The sequence below is a fragment of the Entelurus aequoreus genome, linkage group LG03 (assembly GCF_033978785.1).
Source record: "Entelurus aequoreus isolate RoL-2023_Sb linkage group LG03, RoL_Eaeq_v1.1, whole genome shotgun sequence".
Classification (NCBI taxonomy): Eukaryota; Metazoa; Chordata; class Actinopteri; order Syngnathiformes; family Syngnathidae; genus Entelurus; species Entelurus aequoreus.
Genome location: NC_084733.1, coordinates 80,017,947 through 80,040,647, shown reverse-complemented (window position 1 = coordinate 80,040,647; position 22,701 = coordinate 80,017,947). Strand labels below are relative to the sequence as shown.

General features: G+C 39.0%; 1 protein-coding gene across 4 annotated transcripts in view; it reads right to left on the bottom strand.

Annotated features, from left to right (window-relative positions):
* Positions 1 to 230: 230 nt before the first annotated feature.
* The window catches only part of LOC133646931 (uncharacterized), a 42,892-nt gene continuing 20,421 nt past the window's right edge, over positions 231 to 22,701 (bottom strand). Inside the window, exons 5-16 of one of the 4 annotated variants that reach the window (XM_062042870.1) lie at positions 19,453 to 19,710; positions 14,966 to 15,023; positions 13,967 to 14,015; positions 13,790 to 13,884; positions 9,909 to 9,957; positions 9,726 to 9,820; positions 6,706 to 6,920; positions 6,365 to 6,627; positions 6,161 to 6,277; positions 5,944 to 6,070; positions 5,801 to 5,839; positions 231 to 2,392 (exon numbers count right to left, since the gene is read on the bottom strand). In XM_062042870.1, the coding sequence (XP_061898854.1) occupies positions 2,121 to 2,392; positions 5,801 to 5,839; positions 5,944 to 6,070; positions 6,161 to 6,277; positions 6,365 to 6,627; positions 6,706 to 6,920; positions 9,726 to 9,820; positions 9,909 to 9,957; positions 13,790 to 13,884; positions 13,967 to 14,015; positions 14,966 to 15,023; positions 19,453 to 19,710 (1,637 nt within the window). In that variant the 3' untranslated portion in view covers positions 231 to 2,120. The remainder of the gene's footprint in view (positions 2,393 to 5,800; positions 5,840 to 5,943; positions 6,071 to 6,160; positions 6,278 to 6,364; positions 6,628 to 6,705; positions 6,921 to 9,725; positions 9,821 to 9,908; positions 9,958 to 13,789; positions 13,885 to 13,966; positions 14,016 to 14,965; positions 15,024 to 19,452; positions 19,711 to 22,701) is intronic. The other 3 variants (XM_062042873.1, XM_062042872.1, XM_062042874.1) reach the window with 3 other exon arrangements.

Sequence of the window (22,701 nt, the reverse complement as noted above, 5' to 3'; positions counted from 1 at the left end):
CCAACAATATTTAGACATTTTTGTAATAGGGTTAACACACATATATATATCTAATATATATATATATATATATATATATATATATATATATATATATATATATATATATATATATATATATATATATATATATATATATATATATATATATATATATATATATATATATATATATATATATATAATCAATATCAATAAGGACACCGGAATTTTACATTAAGATTCAGTTCCTTAGTATGTTTGTGGTTGATGCGAATATGTAGAGAAAACATGTAGTTTAAAACAATTGTATGCATGTACAACACTTAAGACCTTTAGAAGAAGTCAAAGTACTAGTCTGATCCAGTTCAAGAAACTGTTCAAACACCAAGTGTTTATAAAGTACAAAGAGGAATCCTGATAAATATTCAGAATTTATTGAAAATTAGACACTCTTATTCATCTCAATATGTGAATTACAATTTACTTTACTATTTATTTATCATTATTGTTTTGTTTTTTTGGATTGTATTATCTATGGAGTAAATGGTGTACAAATTGAGAACAGGAAGTAAACAAATGTGTTAGCAATTACTATAAAAATGGAAAAGCGGTGGATGCTCCTTTTCAAACATATTGAAAAGAGAACATGAAAATTGTGATGTTTCAAGTTGTAAGTTTAAGCATGTTTGAAATAAACTTAAACTATAAAACATAATGACACAGACGTGTCTGATAAAATTGACTACAGCTTTCACATTCCAGCAGGAATCCATTTAAAAAAAAAAAAAAATCAAAATGGACACAAACAGACCCGGGTCCCGACTTGAAAAGGCTAGCACCTCCACCGTGGAAATTGATCTGTGGCCTGTAGAACCTCTTTACACAAGATAGGGGGGCAGAGCACAAAAGAGAAGCGGCAGATCAACTGGTCTAAAAAGGGGTCTATAGTATACAAATGAGTTTTAAGATGGGTCTTAAATGCTTCTACTGAGGTAGCATCTCTACTTGTTACCAGCAGGGCATTCTAGAGTACTGGAGCCTGAACAGAAAACGCTCTAGAGCCCGCAGACATTTTTTGGGGGTCGAGTAATCACTAATTAGCTGGAGTTCTCTCTGAGTGCTCTCTTTTTCCCCTTTATTAAGTAAATATATACAGTATTTCCCTCAGATTGCCTATATACTTGGGGCAGTGGGGGTATTGCTAGGGACCTGGTCAACATGTCATCATATAATTTGCAAGAGAAACCAATTCCTGGGAATTGGTTTCTCGATTTAACACGATTCTCGAACCAAACTGATTCTCGCAATGTATTATTCGGTATAATAATTACAATGAAACTTTTTCAAAACAGGTTACAGGTTAGAAAAGCTGCTTTTGGTTGCATGAAGATGGCCTGAAAACATATTTTTAAAAGTTGATTCTTATAAAAAGCACATAGATGTTTTGTTTTTTTTAATAATTTTTTTAAGAATATGAAGTGATTTAGAATCAGAATGAATAAGAATCGTGTTTCGGATGTGAATGTTTTTGTTTTTAGTTGTGCACCCCTAGTTAATAGTCCTTTTTTTTACAAATGACAATTGATATTCTCCGTAAAGTAGTCCCTGTAAAACTAAGCACACAAAGGAAAGTACATCAATATACACATGAAGTGCACATACATGTAATAATCATGTATAATTAAGAATACAGTTTGGAATAAAAATCAAAAAGCAATACAATTATACAGGATGAAGGTTGGCTCTAATGCCGCTAGCTTAAAGCTAACGCACAATGACCCAGCTCATTGACAGGCTAAATAAATGATAAATGGGTTATACTTGTATAGCGCTTTTCTACCTTCAAGGTACTCAAAGCGCTTTGACACTATTTCCACATTCACCCATTCACACACACATTCACACACTGATGGCGGGAGCTGCCATGCAAGGCGCTAACCAGCACCCATCAGGAGCAAGGGTGAAGTGTCTTGCCCAAGGACACAACGGACGTGACTAGGATGGTAGAAGGTGGGGATTGAACAAACTTGTACATCCATCCATTTTTGATTGAACAATTATCCTTATTAAGGTCGCGGGGGTAAGCTGGAGCCTATCTTAGCAGATTCATTTTTTATTTTTTACTTTGGCCAACGTCATTAAAAAAGAGGTAGCCCCAGCTTAGTGGAAAGTGTCGGGTCCCTCTGCTGTAGGTAAACGATCATGTTCCTGGAAGTCGCTTCTCCTTTCTTTCTCACACTGTCAATCAGTTCCCGCGCCTTCCCCGCACAAATCGGGGATTTCTGTATGATTGCGTCTTTCTCACCATCGTTCAGGTCCCCATTACCCAGAAGGTCATCCAACAACTGGTACATTACTTCCTCGCTGATCCGCTGCACAAACTCTCCCCTTACTCTCAACAGCACCTGAACTACAAGAATAAAGCAAAACCTTTGATTAAAAACGTTACCTTATTGTCTTTTATGCTATTTAAAGCCACCGTAGTTACACTATGTGGATTCATGCATATTGTACATTACAGTGTGTAGTTGGCCTCCTAAGGACGAGTCAGCTTGTTTTATTTATAAAGTGACATTTCATGACAAAACATCTTAACAACAAGACTTACTACATAAAAAGTCATAAATATATAGGAATTAAGTCGTAAGAGTACGTGTTCTGCCCTCACTATACAGTATGTATTGAGGTTATACAGCTTGTCAGACAGATAACAATCCAATAAAGTTCCAAAGCAGATGAAACTGAAATACACACAATGACAAATGTATAAGCTATGTGATTCAAACAACATACTGAAATGTAATACACAATAGGTACTGTATGTAATTATTAGCTTTACACAAATATGCAATACTATCATCAAACAAATACTTCAGAGTGTCGAAAATAATTACACGGTGCAAATATATGACTGGCAGCCATTTTAAGTCCTCAAAACATCCATTAAAACAGTGCACAAAAATCCCCTTTTCTACCGCTTATCCCTTTCGGGGTTGCAGGGGGTGCTGGAGCCTATCTCTGCTCCAATCGGGCGGAAGGCGGGGTACACCCTGGACAAGTCGCCACCTCATCGCAGGGCCAACACGGATAGACAGACAACATTCACACTCACATTCACACACTAGGGCCAATTGATTGTTGCCAATCAACCTATCCCCAGGTGCATGTCTTTGGAGGTGGGAGGAAGCCGCAGTACCCGAAGGGAACCCACGCAGTCACGGGGAGAACATGCAAACTCCACACAGAAAGATCCCGAGCGCAGGATCGAACCCAGGACCTTCGTATTGTGAGGCAAAAATAGTTTTTTCATAAACATCTTACTATCAAATTGAACCATTGTCCACCTTAATATTGAGCTATGTAAACAAGTTAAACTTGACTGGAAGAGGGACAGTTAAGTTGTTGTCGGGTTTTTTGGGGATTTGTTGTGAAAAAAGGTGTTCCATTACTAGGGATGATGTTCGAAATCGGTTCTCCCAGTTGTTCGATAAGAAAAGAACCAATTCCATGGACTCAAATCCCTTTTTGAGAACCGGTTCCCGTTATCGAGGCCACTATAGTAAAGAAAAAGAGTTGGTTCTTTATTCGAATCCCTGGGAACGAATCCCTTCCCACGTACAGGAAATGCCCTGTGGGACCTGCAATGTTATGCCCATTTGATTGTAGACTCTTACTGACACCTTGTGGCGATATGAAAATACTACGCGTCATTAGTTTGGGCACTTCCGGGTTGAGACAATTGAGAAGTAGACAAGTTATGTTAGCTCTTAGAAGCCTTGGAAAAGATAAGACTGTAAGTAAACTGTTTAACTTGTTTATGTAACTCAATATTAAGGTGGAACGTGGTTAAGTTTGATACTAAGATGTTTATTGAAAAACGATTTTTGTGCACTGTTTCAATGGATGTTTTGAGGACTTAAAATGGCTGCCAGTCGTGTATTTCCACCATCGAAATAGTTTCAACACTCAGAAGTATTTGTTTGATGATAGTACTGTATATTTGTGTGAAGCTAATATTTACACATTGTGTATTACATTTCAGTATGTTAATTGAATCACATAACTTATACATTTGGCTTGTGTGTATTTCAGTTTAAAAAAATAAAATAACAGTCCAGTGCAAGACAAAAGTAAAGATAGAAAAAGACAAAGCAAGATCAACAACAATAAAGAGCCTAAATGGATTAATCTGCTTTGGATTGTTTGTTAGCTGTCTGCCAAGCTGTATAACCTCAACACATATAGTGAGGGCAGAACAGGCAATATGCAATTATTGCCAGGCTTCGCTCTCATGTAAGGGGGGAAGAATTGTTGATTGATGACTGTGGTGTTCTTAGTGTCATAGTGTGTGTAGTTAGTATGTTCCAATAGCAGCAGAAGTGCACTTTTTGGAGAGATGTATTATTTTCAGTTTTGTGCCCAAGGGACTGATTTTATTTAACACTATATTATTATTTATACACCTATAGTGATCACAGAGACAGGTTGTTTTTGTGTTACTGTATATATTTGTTTTTCTGAAAAATCCCACTTAATATACTTTGGGTAACAACAGTCATATATTTTGTTTTAGGGGGGTAACAGTCAATATTTATTTATTTTATTTTTTTCTTATAAAATAAAAGTGAGCTTTTGTTAAACCAAAAATTGTGTTTTTTTCCATATACAACAACCTATCTGGAATCTATCAGAGAATCGATAAGGAATCGGTTCGATAAGAGGATTCGATAATGGGCTCGAACTCGATAATTTCTTATCAAACATCCTCCCTATCCATTACCCCCCATGTTATGTTTGTACGTCGCTTTATATTGCGTTCAAAGTCTACAAACTTTCACAGAAATATGGACTTTTGTCGAAGCTGGAAGCCATTATCAATGTTTACAGTCACTACTAAATTAGTCTGATTTCTCAAATATAACATGTTTTTGTACTTTCACACCTATGTGTCCATGCACACTCTCTAATGCGACTAATGGTCATATGCCTCCTGTACACTGGGGGGCGCTTAATTCATTTTAGGGCAGACAAATGAATTGCTTTTCCGGTTGACCTACAGTATGTCGTCACACTAGGAATTGCGAATCCTTACAACTTGTTTTAAGAGATGTCCGCTGTAATATTGACACAGATGACAAATATTACGTCTCTAATGGCTATGCTGATGTTAAATAGCAAGAAATGATCGTCGATTTTGCTACGAACATGACTGTACAAAGAAAGACCAACGGAAGAGTTTTTTCGAATACATTTTCGGACGGAAAATCAATTCATGGAAACCAAACTTTTGGATGTCTCGGAATTTATTCAAAAGGCTCTGTGGATTGATGGAAGGAGTTTTATATCAGAAGAAAAAGACCGTTCCTGGCCCCGACTGATACTGTTCCAGATGAAGGTTGCAATTGTTGCTGTTTTTATTGAATGGTATCTGCTTCTGGGTTGTATCATGTGCGTTGAGACCCGGTCCTCTCCGGCCGCACACACCCCCTAGAGAAATCCGGTTTACACTCGCATAATCCAGGTGTGAAGTCCGACTTTTCAAAAACTGAACATGATCAGATTAAGGTGTTTCCATGGACTGTAGGAGACTTACTTAGAGCCAAATTATTTGAGAAATCGGACTAATTTAGTGCGTGGACTGTTTCTTAACAAATAAATTTGCTTCGATATACAAACCTTTTTAAACACAAACTCTGTTCAAGAACCAAATAAGTTTGTAAATCGATGTTTCACTGTATTGTGTTGCATTTTTAATAAAATAATTTCATCTTTTGATGAGCACTTAAAAATCAATGCAAAAAAAAAAAAAAATACTCACCACAATCAGGCCCAATAGGTGTTGCATTTTCGTAGTCATCTGAAGAAAAAAAAAAAATCCAGATATTTGTCTGGATAAATCCACAACTCGTAAATGGACCATGCGGTCTTAGTAGTGTAAACAAATGAAAGAAGATCACTTACTCTGTCGGATCTCACATCTCCACACTTCTCCAGCTGCACTTTCAAGCATGAGAGTGAATTCACTCCCCGGGCTCTTGACGTACACCTCAAAGAAATTTGGGTCACTCTCGTGTTTGAGCCTTAATTTCTGTGAAGGAAGTATAGTGAAAGTTATGTCTGCATTGTTACATATTTGACCGTTTGATATATACAAATAAAAAGACAGTTCCAGTCATACATTTGGGTATATTTTTGCACTGTCAACATCGACTTTGAGGGAGAATTGCTCATCCAGTTTCATGGGTTCCTCGGGGTGAGGTTTCTCAATCTTCACGTAAGTCTCCTTGTCCAGTTCCTAGTGCCAGAAGAAAAACAGTTATACATTAAAGTAACAAAATATGTTGACTGAATCATTCTACCGCCACCAAAAATGGACAATGACCTTTTCAAGAGCGGGGTCACACAGGATCACATGAACATGCAGCGTCAGGAAGGTTTTTTTGGTCTTATATATCAACACCTTGCACTTCATGGGCAACGAAATGCCGAGCAAGTGCGAAAACCTGATGATCACACCTTTTACAGAGAAAATTGGGTGCGGTAGCCTGACGTGTGATGATGTGACCTCGCAGTTTTTTTCTAAAATATACCCATCATCATCCACACGCAGAACTGCAAAGTGCTCCAAAAGGGAAGAATTAGCAGCTGCACAAAAAAACAATGCACAATTATTATTTGCAGCACTATCTGACACTGCTTGTGAATTACATCATGCTTGCCTACCTGTGCAGATCCAATGTGGCAGATACACGTCATCAAACTGTCCCTCATCCACTGAGATGTCCAGTAGGGGGCCTCCGGCTATGTAATGTATGGCCTCCAGTTTGTCCTTGTGTTCCCACCAAGGCTCAAAGCGGTACTTGAAGCTCATTGTGTCCGTACAAATCCAGCGCAGGCTCGACAAACTGCATTCAAATTTACCTGGTCCACACTGGAAGCTGGTGGAACAGGAGGAAATACTCTTTTTGACATAAACCACCAAGAGTGACGGATGTGTAGACTTTCAGTTTTCACAAACACACAAAGTGGCTAAGTAGGCAAAACGGGTACCTCCTGCTGTGTCCTCTTATTCTCCAGCAAACCAGGTGCGTTACATATGTGTTTATGAGCGATGGCAAACAGGTGTCGCCAAATGTATTTGTGGCAGATCAAATGTGTTTGTTTATTATATTATATGAGTCATTGGTGGCAGACAGCATGAGTTCATATTACACTAAGAGAGAGTGTAACCTCCAGTTAAAATCATAATTATACAGTAAACATTTAAGTTATTATAGTTATAAATATATTCTCTTCATATTTGTTCACTAGGGATGTCCAATGATTATTTGTATTTTTTATTTGGATTAATCATGATTAATCACTGCAAATTGTTGTCTTATAGTCAGACCTGTGTGTTTACTTCCGTACCTGACGGTTTCGGCTACAAATGTTGCCGTCCTCAGAGGTTGTCACGTGATGTTTTTTGGCGAAACGCTTACAGGAAAATGACCATTGTGCCACATGGGCTAACTGAGTGCCCGTCGGCGGGCAATTTCCTGTTTGTTTGTTATTTTCCGAGACTCGTAGTGTGCACGCTGGTGCCCTTTTTTTCCCCTCATTTTGATTTCTAGCCATCTCCAAATGGTGTTTAGCAGCAAAAGCTTTTCATTGTGAGGTGTTCATGCACTTTCAGAATGTAACGTAACAACAACGCACTGCTCGCATGGGAAACAACTCAAATATTAGGCGGGGTTCGGATTTTATTTTTGTGAATACGGCTAACTGAAGCACCGTCATAAACACACACACACAGCACCCGACTCAACATGGCCGTGTGTACATGAATGTTTTTACTGTTTGTTTTGCCTGTGATTTGTTTTGAAAAAAAGACTTGATTTTATAGATTTTTCCAATTTTTGTCATTTTGAATGAGAAATACCACTTGTTGCAATGCTGTCCACCTTCTCTCATCTTGGATCGTGTTACTTTTGGTTTATCGCTGTCAATTTCTGAGTTCTTTGTTCTGAAATTTACAGATAGTCACTACGGCGTATTTAAGAACCGAAATGTAACTTTTTTTTTTACTACCTATTAACAGTTGTAGCCGAAACCGTCAGGTACAGAAGTGAACACACAGGTCTGGCTATAAAAATAACAAATTGCGTAATGTTTTTGATCACCTCATAAACCTCTTTGGATTATGATTACTCACTGTTGATTGCTCGCTTGCATATTTAAAATTTGTTAAGAAAACACTCAAATATTTGTACACAAATGCAATTTCAGTGTCAAAATCACATCCAGGAACGTTTTAAACATTTTACTTGAATGCATGTCATCTATCGAGCCTGCTCAGTGGCCTTGTGGTTAGAGTGTCTGCCCTGAGATCGGTAGGTTGTGAGTTCAAACCTCTTTCAGGTTGTATTTTGGACTATAATATTGAGTTAACTCGTTAATTTTGACGGCAATAATTTTCACGTGCGTCAGTCAGATGCTCTAAATAAATCAGTGTCTTTCATTTTCCCACGTGTGTGTGTAAAGTACTTGTTTACAAGTCCCTTCCAGACTCGCAATCATCTGCACAATAGCCCTCTGGAACACATCTGGAGCCGATGAAATCCCAAATGGCAAACGCAGGAACCAGAATCTTCCAAAAGGGTGTTAAATGTGCAGGGTTTGGAGCTTTCATTGTCAAATTTTATCTGCCAAAAGCCCTGATTGGCATCTGGGACTGAGAAATATTTTGCTTTTGGCATGCGAGAAATAACTTCCTCCACATGAGCAAATAGTAATGCTTCCGTTTAATTGCTTCCTTCCAATCTTTTTGGGTGTGACCACATGTACCATGCTCTTCACCCATTTAGTTGGCTCGGTCTGCCTTACTATCATTCCCAATTTCTCCATGTGCTGTAATTCCTCGACGACTCTGTCCCAGAGCGCCACATCCTCCTGGGAGCATGCGCAACAGGTGTAACTGTGTGGTCAATTTGACCAGGTAAACACCCTAATCACTTAAAAAGTATTAGTATTTTCAAATGTCATTTTCTTGTGCGTAGTTGGTGCAATCTTTTTACTACCGTAATTCAAGTTTGACACAGGTATCTTCTACTTATATAGGTGGAACAGCTTGTTATGTAATTTCAAAATCAGTGCCAACCTTTTGCCCTTGTGTCTACATGTCAATGTTGTTTTTCCCCATTGGGAATGTTTTCTCTCCAAGGAAAGCAACAATTTTACTTTTACTTGCTCTGGGCTTGCTTTCTACATCTAGTGCATTACGTGTTCTATAACTGACATTGCATTGCAGTCTGCACCTTTGTCAGGTTACAAAGTCCCTGTTTTATTGTTTATTTTCACATTTTATTCATGTAGACCCCATCACTCCAGACAATAGGTGCCTGGCTGACTGCCTGCCTCTGGAAGTCTGTAACTCAGACCTGAAGGAGGCACCTTAAACACGGCTCGACGCGACCACTTATGCCAGGGACTGTTGCGTCTTAAACATCTTCATTGCTAAGACGATGATACCTTGACATCTTCCAATAGTATAGTTTGGTCACCAGTGTTGAAATAATACCTGATGCAGCCTAAGATGTACTTTCTTTTCTAATGTTAATCCAAATCTCAAAAATCTAACACAATCTAATTAAGGTGTTTACATGCATTTTTAAAAGCGGGTTCAAGCTAATTCATGCAACCATTTTTTTTTTTTTTTGCTGAATGTAAACCTACTGAATGAAAGTACTGAACATGTGGTTTACCTGTACCAAGGACCATCAAGATGGCTCACTAGTGGTTCAAGCATAGTCCATTCATCTTCAGTAAGTGTTGTGCTTCCAGTGAGTCGCTCTGCCTGCTTAAAGGAGTACAATTAGTATAAGACTTAAGATAACAAACATTAGACTTAAAGGATTAAGATGAGAAAATGTACTCATTTGGACAACCTCAAATTTTGTTTTTTCGCTGTGACCAGTCGCTGATGGCTCCACGTTCCTGAATGTGGTCAAGAATGTCAGTTTTTATACAAACAGACTACAATATAATTTAATTAACAAGCTAACATTTCATCGCGCTACACTTTTGCTAATTCATTTGTATGAAAGTTGCCAAATCTGATTGAACTGAAATGTTGTTCAGACATAAATATTTTACATGAAAAAATGCATAACCTAAGCAATACTAATTAGGGATGGGTACTGAATTCAGTATTTTTATACTTTCATGGGTACTGATCGATTTCCGCCAGTGCTGTCAGTCCTGCTACTTATTAGCATTGGCGATTTCAACACCGCCACCTTTGGTAATGAAAACCACAACAAAGGAATCAAACAGCTGGTGTGTAAAAACTACAATACTTTTCAACAAAAGACAAGACTGGCACATTCAACTTAATGGCAAAGACTACTTCTTGACTAAGGACACACTGAAATGAATGCATACTGGACAGCATAGTTATTATTATCAGTGTTGAATCTTGAACTCCAAAATGTAATTTAATTATGAAACTTTCAATTACAAGATTTATTACCACAAGAACACACACAAAAAAAAACGAACATTCTGAGTACCAATACGGATTCCCGGGCACCGGTAATTGGTACTGTATCGGCTGATATCTGAAAGGTATCTATCCCTATTGGTAATAAATATCAGCTTAGTCTCAGAGGTACTTTGTTCACGCTATTTGTAAAGTTTAGGACTAATTATTACATTTATACGGGAACAACCTTTCATAAATATCTTGTGTTGAGCTCTAATTAGCGCAGGTGTCTTAAAAATTCAAATGAGCACGTCGTAACAGCTGCTTTACTAAAGGCCCACAGTCGTCGCTTCAGGAACTGTGTTCCGTTGCCTTGTACCTTTGACATGTGAAATGGAAAAGTTTATCTCACGGTAATCTTTACTAGCAGAAAGAATGAAATAAATAACAAAGACAGAAACTTACATCTTCCATGTTCCACTGGGACCACTGGACATGCCCCAGTTGGGCAAAACAAACAGTAAAAACATTCATGTACACACGGCCATGTTGAGTCAGGTGCTGTGTGTGTGTGTTTATGACGGTGCTTGAGTTAGCCGTCTTCATAAATAAAATCCGAACCCCGCCTAATATTTGAGTTGTTTCCCATGCGAGCAGTGCGTTGTTGTTACGTTACATTCTGAAAGTGCATGCACACCTCACAATGAAAAGCTACTGCTGCTAAACACCATCTTTAATGCCATAGACTCTAAAACTCTAGTGGAAACGGTGACAGCTCTAAAGTCATCCACCTGCTGCCTTGATGTTTTACCTACCAACTTCTTTAAGAATGTTTTTGACTGCCTATCAACAGACATCTTGCAAATAGTTAATAATTCTATTAAATCGGGCAATTTCCCGAAGGCTTTCAAAACTGCAGTCATTAAACCTCTTCTAAAAAAGCGGAGCCTAGATGCCTCTGTTATCAACAACTACAGACCAATTTCAAATCTACCATTCATAAGTAAAATAATTGAGAAAGTTGTCCTCCAACAACTAAATCACTTCTTGGCTTCTACTGGCTGCCACAACAACTTCCAGTCAGGATTTCGACCTCTTCATAGCACAGAGACGGCCCTTCTTAAAGTTATAAATGACATCCGTCTAAACACAGACTCTGGCAAAACTTCAGTATTAATGCTTTTGGACCTCAGTGCTGCATTTGACACTGTCGACCACTCAATACTTTTGGACAGGTTGGAAAACTGGGTGGGGATCTCAGGCACAGTTTTAAGCTGGTTCAAGTCATATCTACAAGATAGGAACTATTTTGTTTCCATTGGTGACTTTGTATCAGAACCAACCAACGTAACGTGTGGAGTCCCCCAAGGTTCAATCTTGGGGCCGACTTTATTTAACATCTATATGCTCCCACTAGGACAAATCATGCAAAATAATAACATTGACCATCATTGCTATGCCGATGACACCCAAATCTATGTAGCGCTATCACCAAATGACTATCGCCCCATAGATCTTCTGTGCCAGTGCATTAAGCAAGTCAAACACTGGATGTGCCAAAATTTCCTACAACTAAATGAAGATAAAACTGAGATAATTGTTTTTGGTGCTAAAAAAGAAAGGTTTAAAGTCATCCAACACCTTCAATCACTGTCCCTGAAAACCTCAAATAAAGCCAGAAATCTTGGGGTTATTTTAGATTCTGATTTACATTTCGACAGTCACATCAAATCAGTAACAAAATCGGCCTACTATCACCTCAAAAATGTAAAAAGACTTAGAGGGCTCATGTCAGCTCAAGACTTAGAAAAACTTGTACATGCCTTTATTACCAGTAGGCTAGACTATTGTAATGGTCTCCTTGCAGGTCTTCCCAAAAAAACTGTCAGGCAGCTACAGCTTGTTCAGAACGCTGCTGCTAGAGTTCTAACAAAGACCAAAAAATGTGAGCACATTACACCAATTCTTAAATCCTTACATTGGCTCCCTGTACATCAGAGAATAGATTTCAAAATCCTCCTGCTCACATATAAATCACTACATGGTCTAGGGCCCAAGTATATCACTGATATGCTCCCACTATATACGCCCTCTAGATCACTAAGATCTTCTGAGACCAATCTGTTAGCGGTTCCAAGAGTAAACTCAAATCAAGGGAGATCATCATTCAGTCACTATGCAACACATAGCTGGAATAAACTTCCTGAAGATGTCAGACTCTCCCCAACTCTCACTACTTTTAAAACTAGACTGAAGACTTTTATGTTCACCTTAGCTTTCAGCTAAATCTTTTAATCTTTTAACTTTTAACGTCTGCACTGTTTTTATTTTTATTGTCTGCATTTTAATTTTGCTTTTATTTTCTTTCATTTCACTTTGTTGTCTGTGAAGCACTTTGAGTCTGCCTTGTGTATGAAAAGCGCTATACAAATAAAGTTGCCTTGCCTTGCCTTGCCTTGCCTTGGAGATGGCTAGAAATCAAAATGAGGGGGAAAAAAAGGGCACCAGCGTGCACACTACGTGTCTCAGAAAATAAAAAACAAACAGGAAATTGCCTGCAGACGGGCACTCAGTTAGCCCATGTGGCACAATGGTCATTTTCCTGTAAGCGCTTCGCCAAAAAACATCACGTGACAGTTGTAGCCGAAACCGTCAGGTACGGAAGTAAACACACAGGTCTGACTATAAAACAACAAATTGCAGTGATTAATCATGATTAATCCAAATAAAAAATACAAATAATCATTTGACATCCCTAGTGAACAAATATGAAGAGGATTTATTTATAACTATCCATCCATCCATCTTCTTCCGCTTATCCGAGGTCGGGTCGCGGGGGCAGCAGCCTAAGCAGGGAAGACCAGACTTCCCTCTCCCCAGCCACTTCGTCCAGCTCTTCCCGGGGGATCCCGAGGCGTTCCCAGGCCAGCCGGGAGATATAGTCTTCCCAACGTGTCCTGGGTCTTCCCCGTGGCCTCCTACCGGTCGGACGTGCCCTAAATACCTCCCTAGGGAGGCGTTCGGGTGGCATCCTGACCAGATGCCCGAACCACCTCAACTGGCTCCTCTCGATGTGGAGGAGCAGCGGCTTTACTTTGAGCTCCCCCCGGATGGCAGAGCTTCTCACCCTATCTCTAAGGGAGAGCCCCGCCACCCGGCGGAGGAAACTCATTTCGGCCGCTTGTACCCGTGATCTTGTCCTTTCGGTCATAACCCAAAGCTCATCTAATTAAGGTGTTTACATGCATTTTTAAAAGCGGGTTCAAGCTAATTCATGCAACCATTTTTTTTTTTTTTTTGCTGAATGTAAACCTACTGAATGAAAGTACTGAACATGTGGTTTACCTGTACCAAGGACCATCAAGATGGCTCACTATTGGTTCAAGCATAGTCCATTCATCTTCAGTAAGTGTTGTGCTTCCAGTGAGCCGCTCTGCCTGCTTAAAGGAGTACAATTAGTATAAGACTTAAGATAACAAGACTTAAAGGATTAAGATGAGAAAATGTACTCATTTGGACAACCTCAAATCTTGTTTTTGCTCTGTGACCAGTCGCTGATGGCTCCATGTCCCTGAATGTGGTCAAGAATGTCAGTTTTTATACAAACAGACTACAATATAATTTAATTAACAAGCTAACATTTCATCGCGCTACACTTTTGCTAATTCATTTGAAGGAAAGTTGCCAATCTGATTGGACTGAAATGTTGTTCAGACATAAATATTTTACATGAAAAAATGCATAACCTAAGCAATACTAATTAGGGATGGGTACTGAATTCAGTATTTTTATACTTTCATGGGTACTGATCGATTTCCGCCAGTGCTGTCAGTCCTGCTACTTATTAGCATTGGCGATTTCAACACCGCCACCTTTGGTAATGAAAACCACAACAAAGGAATCAAACAGCTGGTGTGTAAAAACTACAATACTTTTCAACAAAAGACAAGACTGGCACATTCAACTTAATGGCAAAGACTACTTCTTGACTAAGGACACACTGAAATGAATGCATACTGAATGCATAGTTATTATTATCAGTGTTGAATCTTGAACTCCAAAATGTAATTTAATTATGAAACTTTCAATTACAAGATTTATTACCACAAGAACACACACAAAAAAAAACGAACATTCTGAGTACCAATACGGATTCCCGGGCACCGGTAATTGGTACTGTATCGGCTGATATGTGAAAGGTATCTATCCCTATTGGTAATAAATATCAGCATAGTCTTAGAGGTACTTTGTTCACGCTATTTGTAAAGTTTAGGACTAATTATTACATTTATACGGGAACAACCTTTCATAAATATCTTGTGTTGAGCTCTAATTAGCGCAGGTGTCTTAAAAATTCAAATGAGCACGTCGTAACAGCTGCTTTACTAAAGGCCCACAGTCGTCGCTTCAGGAACTGTGTTCCGTTGCCTTGTACCTTTGACATGTGAAATGGAAAAGTTTATCTCACGGTAATCTTTACTAGCAGAAAGAATGAAATAAATAACAAAGACAGAAACTTACATCTTCCATGTTCCACTGGGACCACTGGACATGCCCCAGTTTGGCTCCATCGAATTATCTACAACATCAAAAACATGCAGTAAAAAGATACATATAAAATCATATACAGTGGCTTGAAAAAGTATTCATATCCCTTAATCGTTTCCATGTTTTGTCACGTCACGACCACAAACATATATTTTATATGGAATCTATGTGAAAGACCAACACAAACCAGCACACAATTTTAATTTATAAGTAAAATTATACTTTATTTTATTTCTTTTTTTATGTATAAAAACTGAGAAGTGTGTTGTTTAAAAGTATTCATGTCAATACTTTGTGGGAATGCAATTACAGCTGCAAGTATTTAGCGTGCATGGATACGGAAGGTTGGAAGTACAATGGCGTGTTTCAATATCAAGCTTATAAAACTGTGGACTATATTTGAGTGTAAATTATAACATTTCTACCTAAATAAATGCTTTAGCAATTCTGTACATTGCGTGTTGCCCAAGTTAACACGTGACCTGGAGTTTTAGCTTATTTTAAATATTTAGAGGCGAATACACAACCTGCGTTATCAAAAAATAGATACATGTGCTGGAGTGGAGCCACACAGTCTTGGAAGACTTCACAAGATTTAAAAGACTCATCATTGCCCAAGTGGACTTATTGAACTATCTGGCTGCCCACACTTCCTTTTGCGACCACAAGGGAGTCCAAGAATTATAAAATTATGGCAGCACATAATTTCTTCCTATTGAAAACACTAATGGAGGAGGGTGCCCACCTGTCAAACCCATCAACCCATGGTGATGGAAAACATGTACACTATATTGCCAAAAGTATTTGGCCACCTGCCTTCACTCACATATGAACTTGAAGTGTTCATATACCAACACTTCAAAACATTTTGGTATCCTGGAGCATTCAAAGTTCCTTTCACTGGAACTAAGGGGCCAAGCCCAACTCCTGAAAAACAACCCCACACCATAATTCCTCCTCCACCAAATTTCGAATTCGGCACAATGCAGTCCGAAATGTAGCGTTCTCCTGGCTACCTCCATACCCAGACTCGTCCATCAGATTTCCAGATGGAAAAGCGTGACTCATCAGTCCAGAGAAGGCGTCGCCACTGCTCTAGAGTCCAGTAGTGACGTGCTTTACACCACTGCATCCCACGCTTTACATTGGACTTGGTGATGTATGGCTTAGATGCAGCTGTTCGGCCATGGAAACCCATTCCATGAAGCTCTCTGCGTACTGTACGTGGGCTAATTGGAAGGTCACATGAAGTTTGGAGCTCTGAAGCGACTGACTGTGCAGAAAGTCTTTGCACTATGCGCTTAAACATCCACTGACCCCTCTCTGTCAGTTGACGTGGCCTACCACTTGGTGGCTGACTTGCTGTTGTTCCCAGATTCTTCACTTTTCTTATAATAAAGTTGACTTTGGAATATTTAGGAGCGAGGAAATTTCACGACTGGATTTGTTGCACAGGTGTCATCCTATGACAGTTCCACGCTGGAAATCACTGAGAGCGGCCCATTCTTTCACACATGTTTGTAGAAACAGTCTCCATTCCTAAATGCTTGATTTTATTCACCGGGCCAAGTGATTAGGACACCTGATTCTGATCATTTGGATGGGTGGCCAAATACTTTTGGCAATATATTGTATGTACCTTTGTATGTTTATTACAAACTGCAACATTACTGTGAAAAGCACATTATAATAATAATGATAATGGATTAGATTTATATAGCGCCTTTCTATTAGATACTCAAAGCGCTCACAGAGAAGCGAGAACCCATCATTCATTCACTCCACATTCACACCAGGTGGTGGTAAGCTGCATTTGTAGCCACAGCTGCCCTGGGGTAGACTGACGGAAGCGTGGCTGCCAATTTGCCCCTACGGCCCCTCACGCCACCACCCATCATTCATTCGCCAGTGTGAGCAGCACTGGGGGAAGGGTGAAGTGTCCTGCCCAAGGACACAACGGCTTTGATTTGGATGGCAACCCTAAAGTTTCTGGCACAGCCGCTGTACCCACCACGCCATGCCGCCCCAAGCTGACGAGAAAATGACCTTGTCCGCATGACTCACTGAAAGTATCTCTTCTCCCTTCTCGACTTCTTCATTCCAGTTAACAGTGCACCATTGTCTAAACCAGGGGCATCAAACTCATTTTAGCTCAGGGGGCCGCATGGAGGAGAATCTATTCCCACGTGGGCGGGACTAGTAAAATCATGGCATAATAACCCAAAAATAGAACTTCGACAACTTCAGTTTGTTTTCTTTGTTTTACTTTGGTCTAAAATAGAACAAGTGCATTCTGAAAATGTACGTGTCACAAATGTTCCTCTTGTCAAAACACTCAAAGTTGTTGAACATTCTGAGGAAAACATTGCAGTTGCAAAAACACAGTGACAAATACAATGAACTCAGATTTCGCCCCGGTGTATCTACTATCACATTTTAAGTCGCAGCTTATCTGGGATTGAACAAAATACAACACTGCAATACTGTCAGTCTCTTAAATTCACATGTTTGGTTTGTTGAACTTGTTCATGCATTGCACAGCTTTTATTTCTCTATCAATACACAGTGATGCCTTCAAGGTAGGGAGTAACCCTCTTGAACAGCTTCTATCTCAGTTTGTTGAGTTGGCACATAATTATTATGTGGAAATGACAAATGAAGTATTGATACCTGGAAGGGTTTTTATTTATTATGTAGATTAAGATTAAAGTACCAATGATTGTCACACACACACCGATCGCCCTGAGATCGGTAGGTTGGAGTTCAAATCCCAGCCGAGTCATACCAAAGACTATAAAAATGGGACCCATAACCTCCCTGCTTGGCACTCAGCAACAAAGGGTTGGAGTTGGGGGTTAAATCACCAAAATGATTCCCGGGCGCGGCGCCGCTGCTGCCCACTGCTCCCCAAGGGGATGGGACAAATGCAGAGGACAAATTTCACCACATCTAGTGTGTGTGTGACAATCATTGGTACTTTAATCTTAATCAATCATCAGGAGATTTAAAAAAAAAAATCTCCTGATGATTGAGGAAACCCTCATGAAACAGGCCTGTAGAGATGAAATAGTCTTGTGATTTTTTTCCCACACACACATATTTCATATACCGGTATATATATATATATATATATATATATATATATATATATATATATATATATATATATATGTATAGAGTGTATTTCTTTAAAGTTAAGACTAGTTTAAAGTTATCTTCATTGAAAAGTACAGTGTTTTTCCTTCAAAAATAAGGACATTTCAATGTGACCCCAAACTTTTGAACGGTAGTATATATATATATATATATATATATATATATATATATATATATATATATATATATATATATATATATATATATATATATATATATATATATATATACTACCGTTCAAAAGTATATATATATATATATATATATATATATATATATATATATATATATATATATATATATATATATATATACTACCGTTCAAAAGTTTGGGGTCACATTGAAATGTCCTTATTTTTGAAGGAAAAACACTGTACTTTTCAATGAAGATAACTTTAAACTAGTCTTAACTTTAAAGAAATACACTCTATACATTGCTAATGTGGTAAATGACTATTCTAGCTGCAAATGTCTGGTTTTTGGTGCAATATCTACATAGGTGTATAGAGGCCCATTTCCAGCAACTATCTCTCCAGTGTTCTAATGGTACAATGTGTTTGCTCATTGGCTCAGAAGGCTAATTGATCATTAGAAAACCCTTGTGCAATCATGTTCACACATCTGAAAACAGTTTAGCTCGTTACAGAAGCTACAAAACTGACCTTCCTTTGAGCAGATTGAGTTTCTGGAGCATCACATTTGTGGGGTCAATTAAACACTCAAAATGGCCAGAAAAAGAGAACTTTCATCAGAAACTCGACAGTCTATTCTTGTTCTTAGAAATGAACGCGTGGGGAAGTGGGTACGGGGGTGTAAGGGCCCTTTTAATGCTGCTTGCAGTTTTTCGTGAAATTAAAAGGACTCTGTCTGTATATTTGCCTCTCTGGTATTTTTGGAATAAAAGCGTAACATGAAAAACTATAATAGTTGTATCACAAGCGAATGGGACAAGTTTGGGGTGATTTGGACAAGTGGGGTGACCTCACTAGTCAGAAATTGTATTTTAGAATAACTTAAAAACTGTAACGGACAAGATTTTGGACACGTTTTGGAAGATTTGGACAAGGTGGGGGGCCAACTTCCCACAGGTTCTAAAACAGGTTGCAAGCTCACACCCGAATACATGAATCTCATGATTTCACACTTTGGCATTGTTTAACACGAGTATCCAACATTGTAACATTTTTAAGTCAGAAAAGAGGAAAATCTTCAGGTCCCCTTTAACATTTTTAGTCCATAGGTCTGCTTGTTAAAGTAGGTCTACTGTGGCTAAACAAGGTCACAAAATGGAAACTCCCACTCACCACAAATCCTATGATGACGTGGATCTCTCAGCTTTAAGAGAAGCAGCATCTTCCTGCTTGCCTCTTGACCTTTCTGTCGGACCAAATTCATCAGAGACCGAGCACTTTCTCTGTGGTCAGGATTCTTTGATATCTCTTCTGCCTCAATGGGACTCAAGACATTCTCCTTTACAAGGTCATCCAACAGTTGCCGTGGAACCGAGGAAGACAGATCAGACTCGAACCAATACCTCATGTGTAGATCATCGTTTTCAGGGTCTAAAAAACAATGCAAAATGAGAAAGTCATGCCGCTCAGATGGCGTGATTCACCAAATATTCTGAACAAAAATATTAACGCAGCACTTTTGTTTTTGCTCCCGTTTTTCACGAGTTGAACTCAAAGATGTAAAACATACAAAAAATACCTATTTCTCCCAAATATTTGTCACAGATCTGTCTAAAGCTGTGTTAGTGAGCATTTCTTCTTTGCCAAGATAGTCCATTCCACCTCACAGGTGTGTCATATCAAGATGCTAATTAAACAGCATGATTATTGCACAGGTGTGCCTTAGGCTGCCCACAATATGTGCAGTTTTGCTTTCTTGAGGGTCTGGGGGTATCTGGTGTGACCACCATTTGCCTCACGCAGGTATTGAGTGGATCAGGTTGTAGATTGTGACCTGTGAAATGTTGGTCCACGCCTCTTCAATGGCTAGCTAGATATTGGCAGGAAGTGGAACACGCTGTCGTATACGCCGAGCCACAGCATCCCAAACATGCTCAATGGGTGAGTCAGGTTAGCATGCAAGAACTGGGATGTTTTCATCTTCCAGGAATTGTGTACAGATCCTAGCAACATAGGGCCGTGCATTGTCATGCTGCAACATGAGGTGATGGTCTCGGGTGAATGATGCAACAATGGGCATCAGGATCTCTGTGCATTCAAAATGCCATCAATAAGATGCACTTGCGTTATTTGTCCATAACCCCACTCCCATCATTGGCCACTCCATTCACAACGTTAACATCAGCAAACCGCTCTCCCACGCACACTGATTGTAAATAATGTAAATAATTCAATGTATATACTCTGATGATTAACTTGTGTGATAACTGTATTATGCCGATAGTATATATTTACCATGAATTGATTAACGTGGACCCCGACTTAAACATGTTGAAAAACTTATCCGGGTGTTACATGGAGGAGAATCTATTCCCACGTCGGCCGGACTAGTAAAATCATGGCATAATAACCTAAAAAAAAACTTCGACAACTTCAGTTTGTTTTCTATGTTTTACTTTGGTCAAAAATAGAACAAGTGCATTCTGAACATGTACGTGTCACAAATGTTCCTCTTGTCAAAACACTCGAAGTTGTTGAACATTCTGAGGAAAATATTGCAGTTGCAAAAACACAGTGACAAAGATAATGAACTCAGATTTCGCCCCAGTGTATCTACCATCACACTTTAAGTCGCAGCCTATCTGGGATTGAACAAAATACAACATACATAATAAATAAAAACCCTTCCAGGTATCAATACCTCATTTGTCATTTCCACATAATAATTATGTGCCAACTCAACAAACTGAGATAGAAGCTGTTCAAGAGGGTTACTCCCTGCCTTGAAGGCATCACTGTGTATTGATAGAGAAATAAAAGCTGTGCAATGCATGAACAAGTTCAACAAACCAAACATGTGAACTTAAGAGACTGACAGTATTGCAGTAAATAACACACTGTTCACTTTCTATACATTTATACAGAATACAGTATTTTTTTACAGAGTGGCAGACAGCCTTGAGCATAACTTTGTTTTATTAAATGAGAGAGAAAAACTTGCTACAAAGATATGTGGTTTCAAACATGCGCAACACTTTTGTAGCAAGGACTGTCAAATTCGGGTAACCGGGCAAGAGATATGGACAAAATGTTTCCAAGCCCTTCAAATCCGAATCACACTGCAAGTCTATTATTTCAAGTTGGATGTTGACGGGCAGATCAGGGGCCATACTTATCAAGCTTCTTAGAGTGCCATTTTACACTTAAGTCCTAAAAATTTGCGAAATGTAGTCCTACTCTCAAATTTAAGAATAAAAGCTTTTTATCAACGTTCTTAAGTCTAAGAATCACTCCTACTCTCCACGATATTTAAGAGACCTTCAGAGGTGTCTTAAGTGGTTAGGAGTTGCCAGCAGGGGATGGCACTGAGGCGAGAGACGTGCGCGAACGTTCATCTTTGTTTGATGACGAGCAGCTGATCAAACGGTATCGTTTAGACAGAGCAGGTATTATTTTTGTCACAGATTTAATAATTTTCGATTCCTTGTTGATTTCTGCATGTGGCTGCAGTGGACTAGTATATATAGAGCCACCCACACCAGTTTCAAATTAGTTGCCTAATTAATGAATTGGAAAGAAAATGTTATGAGAGTAGCGTATGTGTGTGGCACACACATACGCTAGGTTACAGCATGTGAGGTGAGTGACGTCAGTGAGTGTGTGGGCGAGAGAAGAGAGGGAACGGTATTGTGAGTGCGAGCGGGGACTAGTTTGTTTTGTGTTGGATTGGCTGTGTGCAAGCAATCAATAAAGCAAGATTTGCAACTAATCGCCGGACTCATCATTCACTCTAAAGTCGTCACCTGTGGAGACCCACTGCCGGGTAAAGTGAAGAGTGTTGCCCCGAGCATACATCCTGGAGAAGTGTCTCCCCTGCCTCTTTGTTACGGTCTGGGAGCAGGAAGCAGGAAAGGTGCAACAAAAAGGAAACATTTATTTTTGATTCATTGCCAATATTGTTTGTTGGTTTTGTATTATTTTGTAGTTTATTGTCAAAATATACACTCCCATTGTCCACTTAAATATTTCTAAGATATTTCTTTTTTCTTAGACAAGGGATTCCCTTCCGTGATTGGTCATTTCTATGGACACAGAAATGACGTCACCTAAAATTCCGTTTACAGCACATAGTAATGTCGTAATTCAGCTCTGAGTGTGACTCTTAAGATTCAGTCCTACACTTCGCTGAAAGTGTGAGTAAGACACTTGATAACTAACTTTTAAGTGCAGCTTTCAGCGAATAATTTATTTACTCTTAAGTCAACTCTTAGCAGACTTCTTAGGAGTAATTCTAAGAAGCTTGATAAGTACGGCCCCAGATGCATTCACAATGAATGGTGAGCAAAAAACTTTGAAGTCTTTCTCCAGTCTGCAATAAAATCTGAAAGCGTTGCTCAAACTCCCGCAGCAGTGCCGTTATTT